Source organism: Pteropus medius, unplaced genomic scaffold (genome assembly GCF_902729225.1).
Source record: "Pteropus medius unplaced genomic scaffold, Ma_sr-lr_union100, whole genome shotgun sequence".
NCBI lineage: Eukaryota > Metazoa > Chordata > Mammalia > Chiroptera > Pteropodidae > Pteropus > Pteropus medius.
The window spans coordinates 7,385,254-7,411,301 of NW_024342644.1; the positions used below are offsets into that span (position 1 = coordinate 7,385,254).

At 40.2% G+C, this 26,048-nt stretch overlaps 1 protein-coding gene across 1 annotated transcript in view; it reads right to left on the minus strand.

The window, feature by feature from the left end:
- Positions 1–19,468: 19,468 nt before the first annotated feature.
- Positions 19,469–26,048, minus strand: part of PELI2 (pellino E3 ubiquitin protein ligase family member 2) — a 154,653-nt gene continuing 148,073 nt past the window's right edge. The window contains exon 6 of the mRNA XM_039866526.1: positions 19,469–24,181. Coding sequence (XP_039722460.1) covers positions 23,615–24,181 — 567 coding nt within the window. The 3' untranslated portion in view covers positions 19,469–23,614. The remainder of the gene's footprint in view (positions 24,182–26,048) is intronic.

Consider the following 26,048-nt stretch of genomic DNA (forward strand, 5'->3'; position numbering starts at 1 on the left):
CTCCAACTAGAGGGAAATTCATCAAAGAATTACCCATGTCTTCAACACAAGTGTAAAGGCTGCTTTATTTTGGCAGTCGTGGAGGTGTTCTCTACCTTTGCTCCCTATATGGAGGTCATTTGTTAACATGGCCTCTCCACTTTCATGGAAGCCTATGTCAGCCCAAACACTCAGGTGAGAAGCCAGAAAACAAAGAGAGGATCCCTACATAATAATATGGCCCTTCAAAGGTCATCACACATTTGATGAAAACCAGTGAGAAGGCATGGATTAGGAGGAAATAGTAAAAATAAAAAGAAGAAGGGAGCGGAGGGGGAGAAGGAGGAGAAGACAGAAATACTATCAGATACAGAAAAACCATTTGAGATTTTAAATTAGTACGCACAAAGTATTGAGAGAATGCTGCATCCATAAACAAGAACATACTGATATAAAAAAGGAGCAATGACAGAACAGGAGATATTCTTAGAAATTAAAAATATTACTGAAATAAAATAATTTATTAGACAGTTTGGAAGGCTATCACTTGGGACACAGTAAACACACAAAGCAATGTAACATATGAGAGAAACAGTAAACACAGCAGATTAATCTAGGAACTCCAACATTCCACTAATAAAAGTTTAAGGAAGACATAACAGAAAATTAGGGGAGATAAAATAATACAAGGAAATTTCCAGAGTTGAAGGTTTTGAGAATTTTATACCATCAGAAACACTGCCAGGTTGGACTGACAGAGGCAGGGAGAAGATGAAACGAAAGGTTCTCAGACCCATATTTTAACCTTCAGGACATTGTAATTTATTTTATGATGCTATTATTTCTATGATAAACAGCTAAGTACGTGTTTTACATTTTCTCTTTTAAACTTAAATTTAAGTAAGACAGTTTAGATGAACCCAGTGGAGTGGATTTTATTTCTGGGACCCTGAATGGCACCCACCTTTCTCAGGGATCCCATTGACTCAAGGGATGACCCCCCAGGGCTGATGACATCACCATGCCACTTTCCCAATGCACAACTCAATCGCAGGTGCCTGCTATGAAGCTCACTTGTTTCCTGAGTTGGAGGAAGGGCCCCTTCACAGTATATTCATTCACCTCGGTCCATCGGTCCAAGTGAAACCAGCTCTTGCCTTCAACTTTGGGTGGCCTGACTTGTGAATGATCTCCAGCCATTCTAGGTCTTCCAAAGGTAGCCTTGTCCTTTTGGCTTTACTGTCTCCCTTCAAACAAGTACTGAGGGGATGAAACAGGATATCTGAGAAATAGTACCTTGCATCCCAGTAGATTATGAACCTGTGTCCCAGCATGGGATTCAGACAATTTAATCCCTCTATTGAGGTGTAAATTTCCTGCCACCTGGATTGCTTGATTAACCCTCACTTACTTCCCACAGCCAACTTCAAGAATAAATTAAGCCCCAGAGATGTTGGATGAGTATCAAAAATGCACAGCAAATTTCCAAACAAGAATAGAGCTGACTCAGCCATGCTGACTCCTAGGACCATGTTCTTCTTAATGATTGTCACTTTTCAAGGCCAGTAAGGAGTTTTGGTACTCCCTGAGCCATGGATGCTAGATTTTTGGCTATCTGAATCTTGGATGCTTACTGCAACCTGCAGTTAAGACCTCACATTCATTCAAGCCTCAGCCTTGAATAATCTGTTTGAAATAGAAAGGAAGAAGGTTATGTTGGGAGAGACTGAGATCCAGAACTGCAATACTGTCGAGCCAGAAGGGTGCTATGCCCAACACCACTAGCTCAGCTTGGCACGCTGGCTAAGGACTTAGACTCTGGGCAGACGGGCCCGAGTTTAAATTCTTGCCTGCAGTTTTTCAGCTATGAGAATTTGGGTGAATCACATAGCTTCTCTGAGCTTTATTTTCCCCATCTGTAAAATGGAGACTATTAATAGCATCTATTTCATGAATTTATTATGAGGATAAAATGGAATGATGTTTATATATGCATATATAGTGGCTGGCATATATTTATTGAATGTTAGCTTTTAATATCAACTGCTTTATTTTTGTTATTACTATTGACATACTGATTAATCAGGTTTACTAAATTGCCCAGCAGAGAGAAGTAAATTCATAATCTCCTTAGAAATAGGGAGAGTTAAATAAAAAAATTGATCCCTTCAATGGGGAAAGAACCTCAATGCAGATGGTTTGGAAAGAGCACTTTGTCATTTGGATCACACCCAACTTCCCTTTTCATAATCACAGCGACTTTGCATGGGTCATGAGAAGGACATTTCAAATGAAAAGCTAGAAGGACCAACTCCAGCAAAAGCAAGGGGAGATGCTCATTGTGCTGAAAGGCCCTCTGAGGGGTTAACCATCCTGGGGGACAAAGCAAAGCAATTCGGCAGCTTCTCAAACAGCTATTTTTATCTTGTGTTTTGAGCATCTGACTCGAACTGGGTAAAAGCATTCATTTTCTCACTTGGAAAGTTTTCAAAACACCAAAAGGATTTGGTCAAGAGGGAAATATACCCACTACAGCCAAATCTTTTTCTGTGGTCAAAACAAACAAACAAAACAGCAAAAAAGTAATCACAAATCTGCTTCAGGCAATATATGGACCCATTCAGGGGAACTTGTCATTTATTTATCAGTAGCAGACAGCAGCTTTCTGCAACCAACAGCAGCCATCACCCTGCAAAAGGACATCTCTCCATTTTCATGAAGAGTAGTGAAAATTTTAAGGCAAAGCAAATGACAAAATATTTGCATTTATCTGCTTTTCCAGCTATTTTTACCCCCGCGCCACGCAAATGCCTTCCAGACTTCCCTGACAACATCTTACTTGCTATCCAAGTTTTGCTTAGCAGCCAAGGCACAAGTCTTGCCATTTACATTTTACAGATGGAAAAGCTGAGCCCTGAAGCATAAGTAACATGAACATAGTAGGGCTATCTCAATACTACCCCAAGTCGAGGGCAACGGGAAAGAATACCAATTTCATAAATGCCAACTTGGAGCAGGGAGAAGTGGTAAATGTGGTGTCCTAGAAAAACGTAGAGCCTCATTGATTTGTTCTTCCCCAATGAAGAACTTGATATATAACACTCTCAGCATCATCTGTTTGCAATGTCTGAATTTTGTTTCCTCAGCTGAGAATAAAGAACCTGATATAAAACACTCTCAGCATCATCTGTTTGCAATGTCCGAATTTTGTTTTCTCAGCTGAGAATAAAGTAGGAGAGCCCGTTTATTGGTGCAGTTTACTTCCCGTAATTCCTTTTTACACGTTCACAAGCTAGGTAATGTTTTCTATGTATTTCTGTCAGGCTATGGAGTTTTTTCCTCCTCTAGACTTACCCTAATTATTTTGCTAGAGTGCCTAAACCCATTCATTTATTTTTTGACCTTATGCTGAGTCCCTTTTATGGATTGCAGGGCTGGGAATCTGGGGAAACAAAGACAAATGAGTCTCAGTTCCTAGTCCAGAGTCAGCCAGGAGAAACAGACATGGAAACAAGTAGGTAGACTTGTAAAGAAACATCCTGGGAACTGTAGAAGTGATCATCTCCGATGGGTGAGGAAAGGCTTTCCTCTCTCTTGGGCACTCTTGGCTGTCTGACTTTGATCTCTCACCTCTGCCCTGCCTGCTCCGCCCAGGTCCCCTTTGGCATGGATATTTCCTCTCATATCTTCCTCAGTGCATTTCAGATCAGACCACCAACACCCCGGAAAGATATTATTCTAGGCCTCGGAGGACAGCTTTGTGCATATTGTACAGATTTTTCCAGATGTCTTGCTAGTAAGTTCTTTCATAGAGTAAATCAATGTTAATTCTTTAAAATAAAGGATCAGTAAAGTCATTTTTTCCTTCCTGGAGCACATTCCAAAGATTATGATCTATGAAGAATACTAAAATGAGAAAGGATCCCTGGGCCTAGCTTGTTACTAACTTTTATTCGTCTGATTTATAGAGTTCATAGTTGAGGCAATATTCTTCTCATCTCTGGATTCAGGATATCCTGACAGCTTCATCCATCAAGCATGCTGTCAGAGCACAACACTTCACAGAAGATGTCGAACTGAGATCCAGCTGGTTAACACTTCTAGGAGATGAGAAAGAAGAAAGTTAACCTTAGTGCCCATAGAAAAGCATTTTACTCACCCAGCAGAGAAAGTCACATAACAGTAAAGTCTTTAGTCAGAAGTATTAGAATTTAAAGACAAATTCCAAACATATGTCTGTAATTCTGCTTCCTTTATGATCCTAGAACCAATCCCCGGTGAAAACATATTGATAAATAATCAGCCAGCAATGGGGATCTCACTGAAACGTGGATTCCTCTTTATTAGAGAGGTGTCTATGAATAAAGGGCAGAGCAAACAGAGAAGATGTAAGTCCAAGTCCACAGTTATGCTGATCCACTGAGCTGGACTGCAGCCGGATCTCTAACAACTGGGGGCACAAGAGAAGAACAGTGGCCATTTACACAATCACATTGGTAGTTTGGTACCAATCATTTTATGGTAGCTTGAAGAATTTTAAGCCCATGCAAAACGTCAAAAGGACATATTTTAACTGTTAGGTTTAATATATATATATATATATATATATATAATTTTTTTTTTCCAACACCTTCAACACTTTTAAACAGTTTTAGACCCTTCTGAGTTTTAGATAACAATGTTCCTCAGACAGAGAGAGGTTTCATAAGGGAGTGGGAGTGAGTCACAGAATAACCTCTTCTGAAGGCTAATTCATGGAGACAGTCTCCTCGAACAACCTCCTATGTTCAGTGTCCAATGGTCTTAGAGATCCTACCACACTCGGAGCCCAGATAATAACTTCTAGAAAGGGGCCAATGCAAGCGGAATACAAAAGGGCCCTCAGCCAGCAGATGACACTGTGATCCTCGTCAGTTTGAGCTTTGTGGGTTTACTCTAACAATGGCCTTATTCGCTGCTTTAACCAAAGTGTTCTTTCATGTCTCGAAGGGCAGCAGCTGTGGTCCAGCCCAGATAGAACAGGGACCAGTGCTCGTCCAGCAAGATCCAGCTTACAGGTGTCAAAGAGCAATCCTCAGAATTATCTCGGAAATTGTCATAAATGCAAATTCAGGTTCCTGCCTCTCCCTCCTCCGCCGGGCCTGTCAAACCAATCATGGGATCGGGGACCAAGAATCTAAATTCTTAATGAGTACCTTAGGTATCTCTCATGCACATTCAAGTTTGAGAACCACTGGTCACTGAATTTAGAAAAAGGGGTGTACGAAGACTGGTTAGAATCATTTACATTTTCATGAAAGGCATAGAGAGAATCAGTGAACTTCCAGGCCCAGAAGCTCTGTCATAGGAATGGGGAAATAAAAAGGATCCTTGCTTCACATTCTCACCTTGGGAAGGGCAAAGGGTCACTGGTTGTGGGTGAGATCACATGAATTGTTGGTTTCCATGTGTAGGCAAAACACGTAAGTTTTGAGATATGTACTATATAGTATTCTAAGTATATTGAACTTAATAGTAAGAGTGCTTGTCTGGTATTTAAAATATTCCCAAGAGTGCTAGGAATGTAAGAAAATACCTAGCCAACAATATGCCATAATATTTCCTGGGGCAATTGCTCTGATATAGCTATAGGTATGAGATTTCTCCCAAATATTTCATTTTCTCATTTCTTGTTCTTTTTATTAATCCCGTTTTCCTCATGGTGCTCAGTTGAAAAATTCATTATTTAAAAAGAAATGAGCGAGTGCACGTTTTGGAGACAGCAAAGAAGGGGTGCAGTTAGAGAAGCTGGAAAGTCTCTGTTCCTTCCACAGGGGTGGGGGTGGTGCCGCAGGAAAACTAACCCAGCAGGCAGTCAGAGGGAGTGCCAGGGCAAAGAAGGGGCACCCAGAAGTGGTGATGGCAGAAACTGTCCAAGCGTCCCATTGTGACCCCTACAGAGTCTTTCATAAAAACTGTGCTGGCTGATCCATATTTTAAATTTCTATTACTACAAGTTATATTATTCTAACAGTACATGTTGGCATACATTTATCAGTACCCAAAGTTTTAGAAGTAACCAGACAGCTTACATATTTTTTTTCTAAATATTTACATGTCTACGGCATAGACTTGTAATGTCTTTTTAAAAATCTGCTCTCCCAAGTGCAGCTTCATTAGAAGTCAGCATGTCTTCTGACTAAAAGTTCAGCCTCTGATTATTACACTAAAATCCATTAAACACATAAAATCTCTTATTGGAATCCTCAATTAAACCTCAAGTCTCATAAAAGAGAATGGAGGGATTATAGGAAAGTGATCTAACGCTGTACAAAGTGTTGGGAATAGTAATGCTGGGGATTTATGCAGTGCCTTTGCCCAAGGACCTAAAAGCCTTTCCTAACCTTTCTCTGCTGGAATTAGGTTTTAATTCCTATTTTGTTAATTATTTGACCTTAAAGATGTCCAAGTTTCTCCACCTGTAAAATGGGGATAAGAATAACTGCCTCACCTAACACCCACAGATAATGGGTGCAAATGTTTTATACATTGTCAGGGAATAGTCGTCCTGGCCATTATAGAAACAGGTATGGCTATCCCTTCACCTTTAGGCTTCTAGATTTTGTGGTGTATTCAGGGGCACCATTCAAACCTAGTAGTGTATTGGTCAATATCCATGACCAGTAGAGCAATGGTTCTCACCCTTAACTGTACCTAAGAACCACCTGGGATCTTGTTAAAATTTAGATTCTTGGGACCTGCCTCCAGAGATTTAAATTCAATGGTTTTTGATTGGGCTCAAGAAATTAATTTGCCCAGCAATTATGTGTGCCAAACACTGCTAAAGACACTGAGGGAACACAAGTGAAAAACAGACAAAAATCCACTCATGATCAATCTGCATTATTTAAAGACCTGGAAGCGATACTGAGACTGATAGCCACACTCTCTCAAAGGTCACACCTCGGGGACCAGAGCAGCAGCACATGTCAACTAGTGGCAAGTCTAGTCTCTATCATACTATAATGATGGAAATTTCAACAAATTTCTGAACTCTGATTCCTTTTCCTATTCACTGAGACCTCTTCTTTGGTGATAATATTCTAACATCTTTTTATTCAGAAACAGTGGGTTCATTTTGGGCCTTCTCAGCAAGTTCATTTGCTCGAAGTTTGTTGCTTTTCCATTCCAGCAACAGACATCATTTGCACTGATTTCTCAAGGGATTTCCTTAATGTCAAAGTCTTTAGGGAGGATGAGGAAACACATCACTTGTTTCAGGAACTTTGGCAACAGAAATAATGAAGAATATGTATGGATCTGACCTCCAAGGATCAAAAGACAATTAACTTGTCTAGTTCTAAACTAACCTGAGGGTTTACCCTGAATGGAAATTAGTCTTGGACTGGACTTGCTCCAAGTCATTTTCATTTTCCTTTCTATGTTATAACATTTTTAAATGGGAGAAAATTAGCTGTTGTTAATGACCTGTACTTCCTGTGGAATGAAGGCTGCATTCTGGAATGCAGTTGATTAATTTCTCTAAGTACTTTGATACATCAATACTAAAGAGGTATCGGAATTGTAGCTGACTCTGACCCACAGAGCAAATGAACTACAGATACACAACAGCATTGCACTTTTTCGAAAGAATACTCTTTTTATGTGCAATATCTAAAAAGATGTGTTAATAAGCAAAGCTGGGTTATAAAAAATTCATTCCACTCTAGCAAACCTCAAGTTCCCAAAGCTGACGGCAAATGATTCAATGAGTAAACTAAAGGTAGAGCAAAGTGACGAGGGCAAATAGGACTTTAAGTTGGTGAAGGAAATGAAGAACTAAAAAAATACCTACTAGATTTCATTGAAAAATGTATCTAGGGAGATTGCGTAAATAACATTTCATTGAGTCCATATTTCATTTGTTATTTATGTCCTGCTTCCTTCCTCAAAGGATTTGAGGCTGCCTATTTATTCTCTGTACCTTGTGTGAGATAACATTTTAAAGGAAAAGATTATCTCTTCATCTTCATCTCCTCCCTCCACTCAAGTTCTCCAACCACTTAGAAATTTCAAACAGGATTAGAAAAACACATCACGTAGCCTATAATAAGTTTTCCAACATCCAGTATAATCTCTGTCATTGTAATAGCTATTTTTATCAATCTTAGAGGCCTTTTCAGCTCCAAAAAAAAAAAATTGAGTCTATATGAATGTACTGCGTTTGTAATTACGGCACAGGAAAACAACTTGCTTTTTTTTCCAATTCTTAAAAGTAACTGCAAAACTTTAAAAAAGGAATATGTAATTTTTGGAAACAAATTTCCTCTTCCAAGTCTTTTAGAGCCTTGTCTTCACGCATACGTATTTCACACACCTAGTGTGCAATTGTTTCATTGAATATTACCTCATAAACCTTTTTCCATATTGTCGCACATTTTAACTTTAAAAGTCATCATTTTTAATGGCTACATAGTAGTCCAGAGTTGATGTGCCATTCCAACATGGGAAAAGGAAGGGAGATTTGAGCAGATGGCCACGACACTGTTCAGGAAATGAGTGGCACCACTGTTATTTATAGTGTGCTGGAACACTTCATATTCTAGACAGGTCTGGTACCAAAGGGTTTATTACCGGAAAGGCTTATTTATCATCTATGCATAAGACGAGAGCTGTCTTGGTCTCAAGTTTGTTTTGAAACCCCTCTTTATTATCCTTCAAGAGACAAGGAGTTCTGCAGAAAACAGAACAGCTTGAATGAAATAATTTGCCCCTGCCTTCTGCACAGTGCTGGAAGATGAGAGCTGAGTGTCCTCTGATACCCTAACACAAACACATGTACCCTACTTCAGTGGAGTCACAGCATACAGGGAATCCAGGATATGAGGCAGTAGAGTGTAGCAGCTGTGGGCAAGTACTCTGGGAGCACACTTTGCCTCTTGTGTCTTTGTATCTTATCTGTTCTCACCTGCGAAAAAGGGGATAGAATAATAGCACTCACTCTAAACGTTGTTGTAGGGATTACATAAGGTAATACATAAATATAAATAACAGGAGTTGGCACATGGTAAACACCAGATAAGCATTTGTTGTCATCATTACTTTCCCACTCACTTTTGGAGAGCAGAGCAGAAATCAAAGTGCCAGGAAACTAACTGGGCAGTCACCCTGTCAATAACGGTAAAGGGTAAACTTTCTAGTGCAATCCTGGCCTCGTTTACCTGTATCCACTTGTTTTACAAGAATTTTAATCCAGAGACTCTGTGTATACATTTTAAGCCTAGAACTAAAAAACAACCCCTAGAGGTTTAAGCCTTAGTTTGAACTTCATGCACCTAGCCCATCTGAATGATGCTGGCATTTGCTTAGTGCAAGACTCTCATCACCGTTACTGGCTACCATTTATTCATCACCTACCACATGCCAGGACTCTATCAGGCACTTCACAGTGTTCCCGACAATCTTATGGGATAGCTATTAATATTATTCCTATTTTAAAGATGTTAGAACTTGGGACCAGAAAGATAAACTGATTTGCCCAAGCCAAGAGGACTCAGGATTTGGAAGTGAATTCCAGGTTTGTATAACTCCCAAGTCTACTATTTTTCCACTGTGCCCACTCCTGTACAGTGTGACATTTGTACAAAGATGACTTGAGCCTTGGTGACTTGCATTGCTGATTAAGTAAACTGGCTAACGCCCACAGCTGCTTTGCTGAATTGTTCAGTGCTTCCCACACATCCTGGGCACAATGCCAGCCCTACGAACTCCCTCTTCCTCCCCACACCCACACCTACATTTCAGACTCAGCATCTATGCTCCTAACTGTGGCCTACAATGGATTCTTCACTTGGTTAATAAAGACTTATGTGTCGTTTACATAGAGACCACTAGATAAAGCCCTCTGTCTCCGGTCCTACCTGCTTACCACCTTCCTTTCTGTTCTCAGGTCTGGTGACCTTCTATCTTAACTTATTTCCTCCTTGACCCACTCTTTACTTTTTTCTTCTTGGGGTTTGTGAAGAAACATGATGAAGACCCCTCTTCTGTCCTTCTTAATCCCCATCTAGCACTGGGCACAAGAATCCCTGATCACACTCCTGGAAGTGAGAGAGCACACACCAAACTCGTGATGGAAGCTGGAAAAGGTAAAACGAAAGATGTGCAGATGACTCACGCTGAGCTGCTTTCTGGAACTTCAGGCGTAAGGGGCTTTCACTCAAGGCCCTTCTTAGATCACAGTGTTAGTGAGAACTGCTGTCATGGGCTGACTTGTGCCCATCCCCCAATATTCATATGTTGAAGTCCTAACCCCCAGTACCTCAGAATATGACCTTATTGGAAAACAGGATCTTTGCAGATATAATTTAAGATGAGGTCATACTGGAGTGGTCCCTAATTCAATAACTGGTGTCCTTATAAAAAGGGGAAATTTGGACACAGACATGCTCACAGAGAGAATGCCATGTGAAGCTGAAGGCAGAGATCAGGGTGATGCCACCGAAGATTGGCATAAAAAATCGCCAGCAAACCACCAGAAGCTAGGAGAGAGGCACAGAACAGATTCCTTCTCACAGCTCTTAGAAGGAACCAACGCTGCCCCCACCTTGATCAAACTTCTTGCCTTCAGAACTATGAGAAAATAAATTTTGATTATAAGCCCTGCAGTTTGTGGTACTTTGTTATGGCAGCCCTGGGAAACTACTAAGCTGGAGAGATGCCCCAAAGAGTCATCTGAAAGCTCATGGCAGTGGGTAAGGTGGGTGCAAATAGAGTCAAGGGGGTAGGAATGTTTTCTGTATGGGTTAAGGGGCATGGTTCACAGATGGCCCCAATCCTTCTCTGAGGTTCTTTGGAGACAGTTCTAGACCAGGAAAAGCTCACCTGCACTATATGCCTGATGCCATGGGTAGTCTCTGGTGCTTGCCTGGGGAGACAGGAAAAGTTAGCTTTTAAGCCTGATGTTACCTCCACCATAGGGGACATACTGTGACTTTCATGGGCCTTGGGCATTTGGTCTTTGTGAGCTCCTACTCTCATTTAAAAATGACGTTAAAAACTTTGACAACTTCACTGGTGTAAAGACAAGTATAATCTATGCTGGATCCATCGTTATATATTCATTACTATTATATTCATTTTTTTCTTCTGATTGTAAGAAAAATTAAAATGAAAACATTTTTATGGGCCCCTGAAAGTGTTGTGGGTTCCAGGTGCTGTACCTATTATCCCCACTGGATAAATCAGCCCTGCCTCACAGATGAAATGAGAGAACCATTGACGAGTCAAAACCTACCTCCATTGTGTGATATTTCCACCAAGAAACTGAGCCTTGGAAAGATCCACGAACAAGTTTGTTGTATCCTTTAAAAGTTAAGCAATCACGGCACAGGTTGCATTTCTTATATCAAAAAGTCCATAGTTTGCCTTATACTTTCCCTTTACCTTAGGATGAACCAAAAAATAAATACTCCCAGGTATAGACAGAGAGCCACACTACATTTTAGCTGCCACCGCCTGCAAGCATAGGACCATAAATCCACAGCCCTCTCTGTGAGGCAGCCATTGTACACTGTCAGGACCATACATAAAACATGCCCCTATGCATTGTATTATCAGCCTTCCTGATTTACTGTATATACAGTCTCCAAGTTAAATACAAACAGAACCACCTGAAAATATATTCTCTTGCAGCCCCTGTCTGAAAACTGCATTGCCCAAGTAATGTCTGTTCATTCATCATTTACTTCCCAATTCCTGAGTGTCATTCTTGGAAATAACATCCCCACAGCAGCGCCGCATGAAACTTGTGAGCACAGAGAAGGGGAAACAGAGTCTCTAGTTTTAAGACCCGGGCCTTAAAAAGTGGTCATGTTTCAAAAATGAGACTAAGCGATTCGAACAGTTGGTATCTGGCTTCCCTTTGGTGGGGTTTTTACCAGCTTCCTGTAATACAATAATTGAATCTGTTTTTTATGCATGCCTCCTAGCAAGAAGAGCAGTGATAACAAACTGAATACATAAACCCACACTAAATGGTTCTCCAAAAAAAACCATTAGGAAATATCTGTCTTTACACAGAATTCCAATTACTTTCTGTGGTGGATCTAGGAGCATGGCTTTATAATCGGTGGCAATTCACTAGGACACAAGAATCAGTAGGCAGAAAGCAATCCCTGGTTACAGGTTATTGATACAAGAATGGGAGCAGCATAGTAGAAGTGGACTGGTTTTGTAGACTGAATTGGGTTTGAATATTAGCTTTACAACAGGTATAGAGATGACGATTTGGAGTACCTGATTTCTCATGGACAGTGAGATGGATAACGTAGACTGAGAATTCAATCTCTATCCTGTCATTTCTAATAGGACCCTGATCTTATTCAGATAACTACCTACCTAGGGCTGGCTTCATGGATATATGACCTATATAATCTAGAACCTTTAAAAGGCAATGTATAGGGTTTGCCATGGTAACTTACCAAGTTGTAATTCTGTACTTTCCTGGGCAAGAGCCTAGAAAGGAGAAGACAAGCAATTTGGGGAAATAGCAGCCCAGAAATCGGGTTGATGTGTAACCTCAGTCCTCTGTAATTTCGTGTGCTAAGTACCCCCCATGTGGGGGAAAAACAGAGTAAGAAGGCATAAAAGATTTCATTTCAAATCTCCCTAAAATTTCCAGTTCCACTCTATAGCTGATTCTCAGCAGAGTAGGAAATGGAAGAGAATGCGGGGAGATGACGCTGTCAGAAAACGATGAGCTCGAAGGAGAACGTGGAATCATTGCTTCTGAATGGCAGGAAGCAGGTGCTTCCCTAGGAGAAGGATTCCGTCTAATCCTTAGATTAGAACTACCCTCAACTCCATGGCACAATCCAGTTACCAACATGGAATAATGCAGAAGCCAGAACCAAACTCGCAAACTCTCTACACTCAGGACTGCAATTTATCAGAGACTGAGGACTCACAGCCTCCCAGGACTGCTGGGCATACGGCTGACCATCAACTTTCATGTCCCACCTTTTGTTAAGTTGGGCACAATTGATCATAACTTTTTAGGCTTTTTATGGAATTGTTCGCTTTCTCCCTCACATTATTCAAACTTCATCCAGTCGGAGTTCTCTGAGACAAGTCTGTCCTACTCATACACCTGTCCCAATTTCTCTGTTTAAACAACTTGTATGAAAGCCAATGGATTATAAAATCTATGTAGTGGCCAGATAACTCGCCTAATGTGATCAGGAAATGCAAACAACAACCATAATCATCCAAAGGACATTATTAACTGCAGGCATCTAAACTACTTAGCTTTTAAAATTCCAAAGAGTTTCCAACAATGGAAATTGCGTGGCTAGTGTCAATAGTGCTGTTCCCCTGTTATGTTATTTGCAGAGGAGGCAGCTTCTCAGCTGCCCAGGAACACTGGGGGATGGGGCTCTTTTGCAAAGTCAGTGACATTAGAATTGTGACAAGAGTGGGGGGCCAGAGAAAAGCTCTCTTCTTAGATAGGTGTGATGAATGTGTCTAAAATGCAGTTGGAGACGACAACACTGGCAAATAGAGTAAAAAATTTCTTAATTACCAAGACAATTCCAGTTTCTACTGGGGTTATGCTGGAGACAATTTCATTTATTAGGTGTTGACTCACAAGAGGAATTTATTCAACTTCCTAACTTTGCACTGGGGAGTTATTTATGAAACAACTAATGGGGGCTGGAAAGAGGCCTCAATACTAAGTTAACTGGCCACACTGGAACCAAAGGATTTGGGATGGACTACTTTGCAACACAAACCAACAGCTATGTGCTAATAAGCCACAGTGGTAATGAAAACTGTGTTTTTGTATAAATGGCATGTGTCACACTGCTCCAACGTGGCCTGAAAAGGTGAAGCCAGGCATCTTTGCTTGCAGTTGGATCACTTGTCATCCTAGATTCTGTGGAATTACTTCCAGTCCCCTCTGACCACATTCACCAGAGGAAAAAACAAGTTCGGTTGATAAGGTGGCGATGGCTATACAACAGTGTGAATGTATTTAACGCCACTTAATCGTGTACTTGAACATGGCTAAAAAGGTAAACTTTATGTCATATATATTTTAATTCAACAAAAATGTAATTTTTGAGGTTTTTTCAAAAAAGAATGATATATATGTATAATACACAGGAGTGAAAAAAGTTATATATGTAGGCCATTGGTATGTCTTCTTTGGAAAAATGTCTTTTCAGTTCCTTGGCCCCTTTTTAAACTGGATTGTTTATTTTTTAGCTATTGAGTTATGGATTCTTTATATATTTTAGATATCAACCCCTTATCAGATATATGATTTACAAATATTTTCTCCCTTTCTGTAGGTTGCCTTTCCATTTTGTTGATGGTCTCAAGTGAGAATCCGAACTAAATTTGTAGCCACAAAGCTTCCTCTGTTGTCACAAAACCATTCAACCCTGCCAATTTTCAGTCCAGCAGGGGCTCAAATGATTAAGAGTTTCCTTTTCTGACAAAATACGGATTCCCTGAAAGATCAGGAGGACTGGTTTCATGCACTCTGGTTTTATGTTACGGCTGCTTCAAAGGTTGTAATATGAACTCCCAAAGAAAAGGCTGTAATTTTTCCCCTAAAAACCTTAATAACGAGGGCGCGAGTAGTGGGGACGGGACGTTCCTTTGGCTCACCCTGGGCTGCTTCTTGGAGTGAGACAAATGAGCCTCAGGCAGCTTAGGACCCAGGCTCTGAAGGCCAAACCACAGAGCCCAGTGCTGAGAAATTATCTCATTTCACCCCACAGTGCTTCAGATGGTTTCTCTTCTCACAAGGTCTTTAGTTCCTCCTTTAAGTTTATCAGCCTTGATACACAAGAGAGTTCTGAGCAAATTGTAGAGGCCAGAGGTACGAAACCACAGCGCCTGTGGAGCAGAGGCTCAGGAGGCTGGTTGACCGATGTGCTGTTTCGGCTGACTTGTCTTCTTCACCTCCTCTTCTTTTGACCCTGGTGCTTTGCCCACACTAGTCAGAAATGGGACTGTGCCCCAAAGCTTACTTGCTTCCTAACCTCAAGACAAATTATGCTTTAAAAAAGCTACCTAGTCTACAAGGAGGATTTTAAGTGGCCTCTCAGAGGCTGATTCAGAGTCACTGAAGACATTTTTTTTTTTCTTGAATTATGGCCATTCATTGCCTCCTTCCTTCAAACATGCACAGCACCCACTCCTTGTGATAAGCACCCACTCCTTGTTGAGATGAGTAGGCAATGTGTCACAAAATTTCTTTGGGATGACCAGTTCCCAGTGCTGAGATTTGCATCCAGCACACCTGCCTCCATGTTCATGTGGTTTCCAGTACTCCCAGTGAAACCCAGAGGTGGGGTCCATGCTGCCTCTGCTGCCTTGGGGCCAGGTCGCCTCACCACATCGCAGTTGGTGCCTGCCCGTGGGGTGTTGGGAGGGTCAGGGAAACAACAGGTAGGAGGCAGGTTGAGAATGCAAAGTGCAAGATGTAATTTGTTAGCACTGTGAGTTAATAGTCTTATCTGATGTGAGTGCTAACGCCTGCGTAAGACAGGCTTTGGAGAAGGAAGAGGCTGAATGTTAAAGTAACAAGTAAATTATGCCTCCCTTCATGAAAAAAGAAAAAGCTCCTATTTCTTGCTATGGAAGAGAGAAAACAAATACAAATTAAGAACAAGAGCGACTTAGAGCAGAGCTAGTTACTCTATGAGAAGTTTGAAAATGTGTACCAGGGTAGAATCATCATAACTTTATACAACGGAGGTGGCTATTATCTTCCCAAAAGGGACTATGAGCGGGGGTGGCTCCATAGTGTAGTGGTTAGCATGTCTGCTTTACCCTCAAGGCCCTGGATTAGCGCCCCAGGTGGAGCCACGGACAACACCCTGGGCCGGGTGCACCCTGTGAGTGTGTGAGAGGAGATGCCCCGCCTTCAGAGATCTGGTTCCCCCAGAGATCCAGTTCATAAGGGGAAACGGCAACATCCATAGGTCAGGGGTGGAAGGGGGTGGCGGGAATTAAAGAGGGGGGAAAAAAGGGACTATGAGCACGGGGGGTTTATATTTTATTTCCTCGCTTTGTTTTTCCTCTGCCTTATTATTCTACTGGAGAAATTATGTGGGTTATCAGAGAGAAAGAAGAAAAAAGACAGTACCACTACGCAACAGGCTGTTACTAAGCCAAGCAGGTTGTTACTGAGCCAAGCAGGTTGTTACTAAGCCAAGCTGGTGATAATGGAGAGGTGTGTAGCATTTAGGAAGATATGCAGTGATGATTGACCAGAGTAAAAAAGATTTTACTGACAAGCCAGTTAGATTCTGTTAAGGACTTGGCACTGTCTTTCGTTGAGACGTCACACTCTATTTTTGAAGACAGTTTTACGGGCTTTTCAGAAATTAAAATAGCAAAACAAATAATTACATTAATGCCTATGCAGATGTGTTGGTGTTGTTAGTCTTGTAATATTTTAAGTCCTTTGCATAATTGAATTAAGCAACATGAACTCGTAATTCTAGAGCTAAAGGCTACTGTCATGCCAGCAAGAGAGCAGCATTAGCAAACAAATTAATTCCTGGGTAAATCTGAGAGAAAGGAGTTAAGGCTTTGATTCAAGATTTATTATTTTCAAACCATCTCCCAGTTAAATTAAAGAGATATCTCCTGGAAGGAAGCACTGGAAATCAGGGTATACTGGAAACCAGGGGAACCTCTGTCAGTGCTAAGTGCCCCACAGAAGGAAACATCTCTTGAAGTTGCTGACCTGCCTAGTGAGAAGCACATTGTGCGAGTGTGGGAAGAACTGATGCTCAATTTTGAAAGAGTTTGCCATTTTTTCCCCCTTCATGACCTTGAGTGAATGACTTCAGCACCTTTGAGCAGGGTGCTGCCTTTCTTGCACTATAAAAATAGCTATTATGTCTATCGATCATGCAGAAGTGCCACGAGGCTTAATTTATTAGTTAATGTTTATGTTACATTCTGCAGCTCTTAGATGGAAGGTGTTATAGAAATGCAAAGCAGCAATATATTATCTAAACATCTGCCTCCTCAAATAGCTCTCTAGAAAGTGTTCATTGCTTTAGCACAAATGATTCCTCCTGAAATTTGTCTAGGTCTTCCTCAACCAATAAATTGTTTTCCCCGCCTTTCAGAATCTTGGTGCAATGTACTTGCTTGGCTGTGCTTTTCATCTTGTCCCTATAATGGTCACTGTAGAGGCCGCTCCCTTGAGTGTGTGCACTGCAATTATTTACAGGTCTACCCTTTTTCTCACTACCTCTGCCCTCCTCATTCTTTACTCCAAATAGCTGTTATAATTTGGCTTTTCTTTTGATTAATTTTACATATGAGCATATTACAGCTAACCCAAGGGCTTGGTGTTTTAAAATTTGGCAGTAAAACCAAGAGAAGTCACTTAAAAAGTTCTGGAAAATAAAAGAAAATGAAAAAAAAAATCCGACTAGCCCAAGTTTGAAAGTGTTGATGAGATGAAATTAACTAATGAATTGTTAAAGATTATATTGAAGATTACCTCTGCTAGTATTAAGGCTGTCCATAATTTTATTAACACTCTGGCAAGTACCCAAGAGCACATGGATATTTATTTCTATAGATATTCTACAGTTCCAATTCCATCTGCTGGATTTAAGTAACTTCTTTTCCAAACACAAGTAGAGAAAAAAAATAAATAATAAATTTTATCAACATATTGTTTTCAAAGGTTTTCCTCTTCCCATATTTTTACTTCTACTTCAATTTTGAGAGTATTTTCTTTCTTTGCGTATTATTCTTCAATTCTGTTTTTTGTGTTTATGGGCGTGTCTTAAAATGGACCCAGGATTTGTTTTAATCAGGTATTGTAAGATGTCTATTTCTGACATCTCATATGTGCCCTTTTGTGTCTGGCTTCTTTCACAGAGCGTGTTTTCAAAGTTCATCCAGGTTGTAGTATGCATCAGCCCTTCTTTAATTTTTTTGAGCCAAATAATATTCCATTGTATAGATATATAACATTTTGTTTATCGATTCATCAGTTTATGGACTTTTAGGTTGTTTCTACTTTTCAGTTACTATGAATAATCCTGCTATGAACATTCATGCACAAGTTTTTGTGTGAACATGTTTTCAGTTCTCTTGGGAATATACCCAGAAGTGAAGATGCTGGGTCACATGGTAACAGTGTATTTTACCTTTAGAGTAACTGCCAAACTGTCCTAAAGCAGTTGCACTATTTTATAATCCCACCAACAATGTATGAGGGTTCTAATTTTTCAACCAATTGTCAGCACTTGTTACTTTCGATTTTAGCTATCATAGTTGGTATAGAATGGTATCTCATAGTTTGTATTTCCCTGATAGCTAATGATGTTGAGAATCTTTTTATGTGCTTATTGGTCATTTGTATATGTTCTTTTAAAAAATATCTATTTGTATCTTTTGACCATTTTTTAACTGAGTTGTCTTTTTATTGACGAGTCATAAGAATTCTTCACATATTCTGCATACAATTCCCTTATCAGATACATGATTTACGACTATCCTTTCTCATTTTGTGGACTGCTTTTTACTTTGTTGACAGTATCCTTTGATGCAGAAAACATTTTAATTATGATCAAGTCCAATTTTTCTTTTGTTGCTTGTAGTTACATTTAAGAGACCATTGACTGACCCAAGGTCACAAAGGTTTAGTTTTCCTCTAAAAATTCTATAGTTTTAGCTCTTCGATCCATTTTGAGTTAATTTTTATATTTTGTATGAGGTAAGGGTCCAACTTAATTGTTTTACATGTGGATATCGAGCTGCCTCAACTCTATTTGTTGAAAATACTATTCTTTCTCCATGAATAGTCTTGGCACCCTTGGCAAATGGGATGTATTTTACACTTATAACTATGTTTATCTGTAATAACACATTTTACAATTCATGGCATCTTAGATTTAATAAAGTATGGGACACTTGACTCCTGAGATAAAAGCCTATATAAATGTGCATTTTCTTGGAAGTAAAAAAAAAAAATCTTTCCTCAATAATACTAAGACTCCTTAGACATCAATGTGATGGGAAAAATTTGTCATAAATATATATATTTTCTTACAAAAGACTATTTGTTTAAGGCTTGAAGGCTGATACATAATCCTTACATTAAATGAGAATGAAGATTGTCACAAAAGTAACAATATGACTAATGATCATGAACAAAATCCATTAATTCTACAAGCTAGGTTAAATGTTCCTGAAAGTTAGATTTATTTGACAGCGATGTAATGTCACAAAAAAATAATAATAAAGCACCAATGAAGTTTTTATTATTAAAAAATTAAGATTTTCAGTATCTGGATTTTAATATGTATGATGCAGAATATAAAAAAAATAATAAGTTTAATTGTTTGGGATCAACTTGAGGTCTGAGAAATGAAAAAAAAAAACAAGCTTACTTTTCTATTAACTTCCTACTCAATGTCCTAATGAACCCATGATAGCCACAGAGTCTGAAAACAACCAGTCATAAACATACTGAGATTCGTTTAATAGTTTTTGAAGAGTTTTCCTGTAAAATGGCTTGTATTTCCACAGGTACAATAGTGAAGAAATAAACTTTTCAATTTGACATGAAATATAAAAGAACAGTTTTACAAATATAGCCATAAAATTTAACTGCTCATAACACTATACGTGGTAAATATGATCACCCCTTAACTTCTAGACTATTTAATACAGAGAAGCAATCTGTCATCTCGGTTAAAATGAAACAACTTCCCTTTCACTGAGTTTATTTTTGTTTGTTTAGAAACAGTTAAATAGAACTGGAAAAATATTTGCTTTTCCCTGTCTTCCTCTTGGGATTCTTCATGAAGGCTAAGACTTACTTGAGAGGATATAAGTTTTACAAAAAAGAAATACTGAAACTTTTGTTTTGCTGCTTCAATTATGCTTACATTCTTTTAAAAAGATCCTAAAATTTTCTCATTGGCCTTTGGGTCATAAAGAAACGATCACAGGGCTGTGCTCCATTTCTAGCACTTAAGGAGAAACTTCATATCCTCAGCCCAGGAAGGCTAAGTTGTGGGGATATAAGATTGACAGGCAAGGGAACAGAGCTGGATCTGGCTTAAAAACATGGTTCTGTGGTTTGTCTATCAAATTCCACTGTCACAAGGCAGGACCGCATGAAGATAACTAGGTTTCAGCCAGCATTAACGATGGTGTGAGCATAATCCTTTCATGCAAATCCAGAGAACAGAATGGCTTTAAAAAAAAGATCAAAATCATAGAACGAAAGGTATCAATTCTGTATGTTACACTTAAGGAGGAAGTTTTCCTTAAACTCTCAAAATTGCCCAAATAACAATACTGAGCTCCCACATAAGCAAAAATAAAGCACTGAAGCTTTCAGAGTTCTCAATTTTCTTAACACAGTATATGTATGTAATAACTTAATTTCCCTATTGATACTGGAAATAAATTCTACAATCATTTGTATGCCAGTTCCTGGCATATTTCTGCATCCAGATTCATTAGTCTCCTTAATGGAGCCCATCATTTTTCCAATGGCTTTCTCCTTTCCCTAAACCCTAACCCTGAAATTCTATAACCAGTTAATATCACGTGGCTTCCCTGAGGCACAAAGGTACCAAACTCTATAATTAACTATCGAGGAATGATAAATATGCTCTCTATTTATATTAAAAGATTTTAATTCTTTTGGGCCACAGTGGGGGTGGGGGAGTGCACCCAGAAAGCTTAATGTTTACTCTGCAGTGTGAACTGTAGCCCTCTTTGCAAAAAGCAGAACCAAATAAGGGAATGTTAAAAGTTGAAGCATGCATGACCCGGCAGCACCTATTATTAATAATAAAAAACTCCGGACTAGAAAAATATTGAGTTGTATCCCATTCGTTCTGAATCATTATTTTTTTCGTAGTAAGCAGACATAAACAACTAAAAAAAATAATGTCTATGGGAATATCTGGGGCTGACCTGGAAACCTATTCACAAAAGGCATTTCTGTCAGACCCAGATCAAGATAACTGGTTAGCAATTTCTTTACATGGGGGAGTGAGACTCACCCTTTAATGTGATGGCAAGCAAGACGAAAACAGAAGTGACCTTTGAGAAGTTACTTTTTCTGAACTGTATTACTCTACTTTGGTGAGCTAGAGTTTTTTATTCCTAACAAACTAACTTGCTTTCAACTCTGAAAAAGAAATCTCATTATAAGGTGATCTTAGTAGAAGTGGTCAAGATGAGCACGGTTTTCTTTCTGCAGACTTGCCCCCTCTCTGGGGCAGGGTGGGAGAGGACCTCACTCAGAAGTCAAAGGACAGGATGGTTCACTGTTACCCCTTCCAAGAGTTTGGAATCTATTACCCAAATTTCAACTTACATGTAGTTATCCAAGTTTACTAACAGTCAAACTTTTCAGGTTGGAAGATAATTTTATTTTGGGGCAATCTGTTGCATGCAGAACTACTAGACATATATATATATATATTTATATATATATATATATATAATTCTTGAAATGGCAAATTTTATCAGAGCATAACTTTCTGGAAAAAAATTTTTTTGAAAGGTAAAACCTAGCATTTCTGGATGCAAGACCATTTACCTTACAAGATGCTTTTAGAATATAACAAGACTCCTCAAACCACTTTCTAGCTCTGTAGCAAGAAAATGGACCTTGTGCCTCCTTTATCACTGTGGAGAATCGCAGATTGAAAAGACACCAGTGAAAGCTAATCATTGGAGACTCTGTCTGGCTAAATCAGAAGGTATTTGACATATTATTTGTATGCAATTTCATTGTTTTCTTTCTTTTTCTATTTGCGGGTAAAGTAAGCTGTACAGAATAGAGTAGCTATCGACAAGAGGCCTGTTGTTAAATTTTCACATCACTTAAAGATTACCAAAACAAAAAAATGCCTCATCATAAACAATAATCTCCACTGAAAAGTAAAGCTATTTTAAAACTGAGAGGCTGAACTTTTTATATATTAAGTCAAATTAAGCAGCAGCAATCAAGAGTAATATATTTTATCACTTTAAGGAAAAGGACATTTGAAATGGGTTAGAACAATTGAAAACAGGCAAAATATTTGCCAGTAGGTAAAACATGGAAAAACCAATTCAAGTACAGATATAGAATATTAGCATATAAATTATATATCTTTACAAAGGTAAAAAATGTAGCACAAATGTGCAATGGTCAATTTCAGAGCATGTTAGTTTAAATAAATACCTGCTCCAAGTGGTAGGGGTCTATTTCATCTCAGCCAGCTCTGGCATTCTCATGTCCTAAAGGATTTTACATTTTGGGAGTAGTAATACTACTGGTACCACACAGAATGAGCATCCAAGAATTATTATTCCAAATGAAATGAAACTAACAGAGAGGGATGGTGACGCTCATATGAAATTCTGATTTAATTATCCCTCAGTGAACACTCATTTGCTCTCTTGAAATCAGGAATTTCAAATTATCTCTGCAGATGTACCACTTGGTGTTGTATATATCTAATGATCGCATTTAAATTTAGTTTGATTTGCAAACATTTTCAAAACTTACAGGGCTCTGTAAGCTGCGAGAGAAGGTGACAGATGGTGGAAAGGGGATGAATAAAAATGCCCCATATCATTGTGATATGTTGCTGTTAGGCTCACAGAATTTTGGCTTTTTTTTAAGAAGAAGAAAAAAAAAGGTATGAAATCCCAACAAGTGGTTTTAACACATAAAATCTCATTTTTAATTGCTCTTAAATCTTAAAACAATTCGGTAAGCAAATAAACTTGATCTTATAGTACCTAGGCCATGTTTACTGCTGCAATCATCATTCCTAGTTAATGAATTTTAAGAGTTGCTACATTTTAATCACCCAAACAGTTCTGGCCATACAAGATGAGTATCAGGGACAAACCACAGTAGACAGAAATAACAAAAAGCAGACTTAAAAAGTCATGGAAAATTCTTTGTTTGAAATGCCAAGGTATTTGGAGAATGTGTGTATAAAATAATAAAATTCCACCAATGTTAATTAAAAGAAAATATGACAAGATACGGATATTCTCTCACCCGAAAGGTAAAAAAAATAATCAGGAAAAAGCCCCAGATTTCAAGACAACCACCTGTGCCTACGGTCTCCTGTCCACCAACATCATTTTATAGAGCCGCCCCCTTTGGTATCTGCAGATTCTACCTAGCCTGTCAAGTATTTCCAGACATTGCAATGTCTTTCAGGTAATACCTACACCCCACAGCTCAGAAGGCTGCACATTAAAAGCCAACCACTTTTGAACAAATTTCTTCATTTGTAAAATATTATTTAAAGTTTTGTCCAAGACCACAAAGGAAAAAACTTGTTTAAAAACCAGAGGTTAAAGTAAAAGCATGGCATTTTAAATCCAATTATTACAAAGATAGTGTGGTTTGATCAAGCAGACTTCAATGACGATGCCGCTGTTTTGAGCATGCAACACACCACTGATATCTGTTAAATTCCTGGTATGTTTCATCGCTATGTCCCCTCTTTTCTCCCAGCCTCGGGCCCCCCTCCCCTTAATAAACAGCATTATAAAAAGGTAAAATCTAGAGTTAGTGGCAAAAATCTTCACAGTAACTTGTTAATAAAATCGTAGATGGCTGTCAAGGGCATCAGTCAACTGGACCCTGGAAAATTAATTTGATGCAGTTCTGTTCCCCAACCAGCTGCGTGGCACAGAAAGGGCAGGCAGCATGAAATGCGTGAGTTCCATGAGGCAAAGGGATCTGAGACCAGTATTTTGCAGACTTCTCTGAGCACACGTGTCCACAAGGGGTGAAAGCGTGCGTTGGCGGTCCTGCGTCGACATAAAATCCTGCCTCACAGCCGAGCCACAGAGGTACGTAGGGGCCCACTGCCCTGCACATCGGGCACTCCCTCTCATTGGCCTCCGTGTCACTCCGGTGGCCCCAGTTGTGGTACCCGTGCACGTGGCCACAGCTGAGGTATGCCCAGGGCTGCTTCTCCTCCACCACTTCCTTCCTGTTGATGCTGGGGAAGGCCAGGGTGTTGAGCCCCACAGGGCACTGTGGCCGAGCGGCGTTGATCTCCTGCCGCAGGGCTTCTATGTGTTTCTGCGTTGGAGCGTGGAAAAGGCCATCTGCTGTTCTCCAGAGAAGAGTGGCCCCGCACAGGTCGATGAGGGAGCCATCCTGCAGGACGTTGGTCTCCGTTTCCACCTACAACAAGTATGACAGACACGCCTTTTAAAAGCAAAATTCGACAAATCACTCTAACATTCTTTCTTCAAAATAAATAAAAAACGCCTCTGAGGCAAACACGGGGAGGCAGTTCATCGCATTAAAAACAGGACATGGGGAGTAACTTACCCTCCCTGAGCCTCAGTTTCCTCATTTGAACACCGGATACAATACATACGTGCCACAGGCACAATGCCCTAAGCACGATCTCCCAAGCTATACACCTTCAATTCAGGTAGTGGTAATTTTAATTAGTAAAAATGTCCTTAAGATTTTTATTTGCTCTCCTTAAGACAATAACAGAATTCCTCTTTGATCTCATCAGGGACAGGAGACGTCCTCCTGGTCCACCAGGAAGACCCATACTCATTTTGACCAGAGCTGATCCAGAAGCCCCCGTGGGGTCCCGCAGCACTGGTCCACACGACTGCTGGTGACACTTCGTTTCAAACAATCTGTTATCCTAAATTCCTAAGGCTTGGAGCAGAAATGTTCACTGGGAGCCTTTGTTTTAAAAAGGATAGCTGTGCTAAGCACCAGGTGCTCCCAGGACTGATGAACAGCTGACGAGAAGCACTGCGAGACAGGACAGCAGGAATCTGACTGCTGCCTCCACGTGCCGCACATCCTCTCAGCCCTGTTGTACAAAGGCTGGTAAAACCCCACCCTCATCTTGAAGAGCCTCGTTCCTTAGTAGTGAGAACCAGACAGGCTCCAGCCGAAGGTCAGTCAAGTGCTCAAGTGCCACATGAGGCCATATCACCAGAGGCTACGAGCGTGGGCTCTGGAGCTGACTGCCTGGGTTTGAATCCAGCTCTGTCACTTTCTAGCCGTGATGTCACCTTAGGCAGTTACTTAAACCCCAGGTGCCTTGGTTTCCCCTTCAGTAAAATGTAGATTAGGGGATGGTGAGGGTTAAATAAATTAACATAAAGTTCTCAGAACAACCTCTGGCATGCAGTAAGCACTGTGTAAGTGTTTGCTACTGTTACTCTGATAGAAGATCCAAAAAAATTGTTTAAGGGTTTTCCCTGAACGGATTTGAAAAAGATGTCGTCAGGAGTCAGTGGGTGGGATAGGAAGCACGAGAAGGAGGCATAAAGGCCAAACACCATGAGCACTGAGGGAACAAGGCGTTCCTGGATGGAGTGCCGGGTATGGGGGGCAGGGCCAGGACAAGAGGCCCAGGCAGGAGAGAGAGGTCGGCTTCCGTGCCTGGAGGGAGTCACTGGGGAGTTTTAGGCAACTATAATAGAACAGCGTTGCCTTTCAGAAGGGTCAGGTCCCGTCCAGAAATGTGGAGGATGGACTGGAGGAGTATAAGACGAGACATGGGGAAAACGGTAGGAGTTCTCTCTCCAGGCAGAGAATATCAGTGGCAACAGATAAGAAGAGGCACAGGAATTGAACACTGAGGAATAAGACTCAACAGCCTGATGTAGGAAGAAAGATTTTAATGTATCTAGCTTCATTGCCTATGTAGAATGGGGCTTTCCACAGATAGGGAGTCTAGGAGAAATGGCACATCTGGGGGAAAAGACAGAAGGGTCAGCCTGGGGTGTGTAGGATCTGCGGGCTGTGCAGAGTGTTCGCCGTGTAATGCACGGAAGGCACGTGGGACTGCAGACTGAGACGGACCTGACTCAGGGAAGCGCATCTGGGATTTATCAGCATCTAGATGAAGCCCCCGAGTGGATGAGACTGCCCAGACAGGGTCCCTGGGAGGGCACAGAGGCTGAGGACAGATCCAGGGACCCACTCCACTAAGGCAGGGATGCACCAAAGCAACCATGTAAAGGGAAAACAGAGGTACAGGAAAATAGAAATTGTCATTCTCTGACTCAAA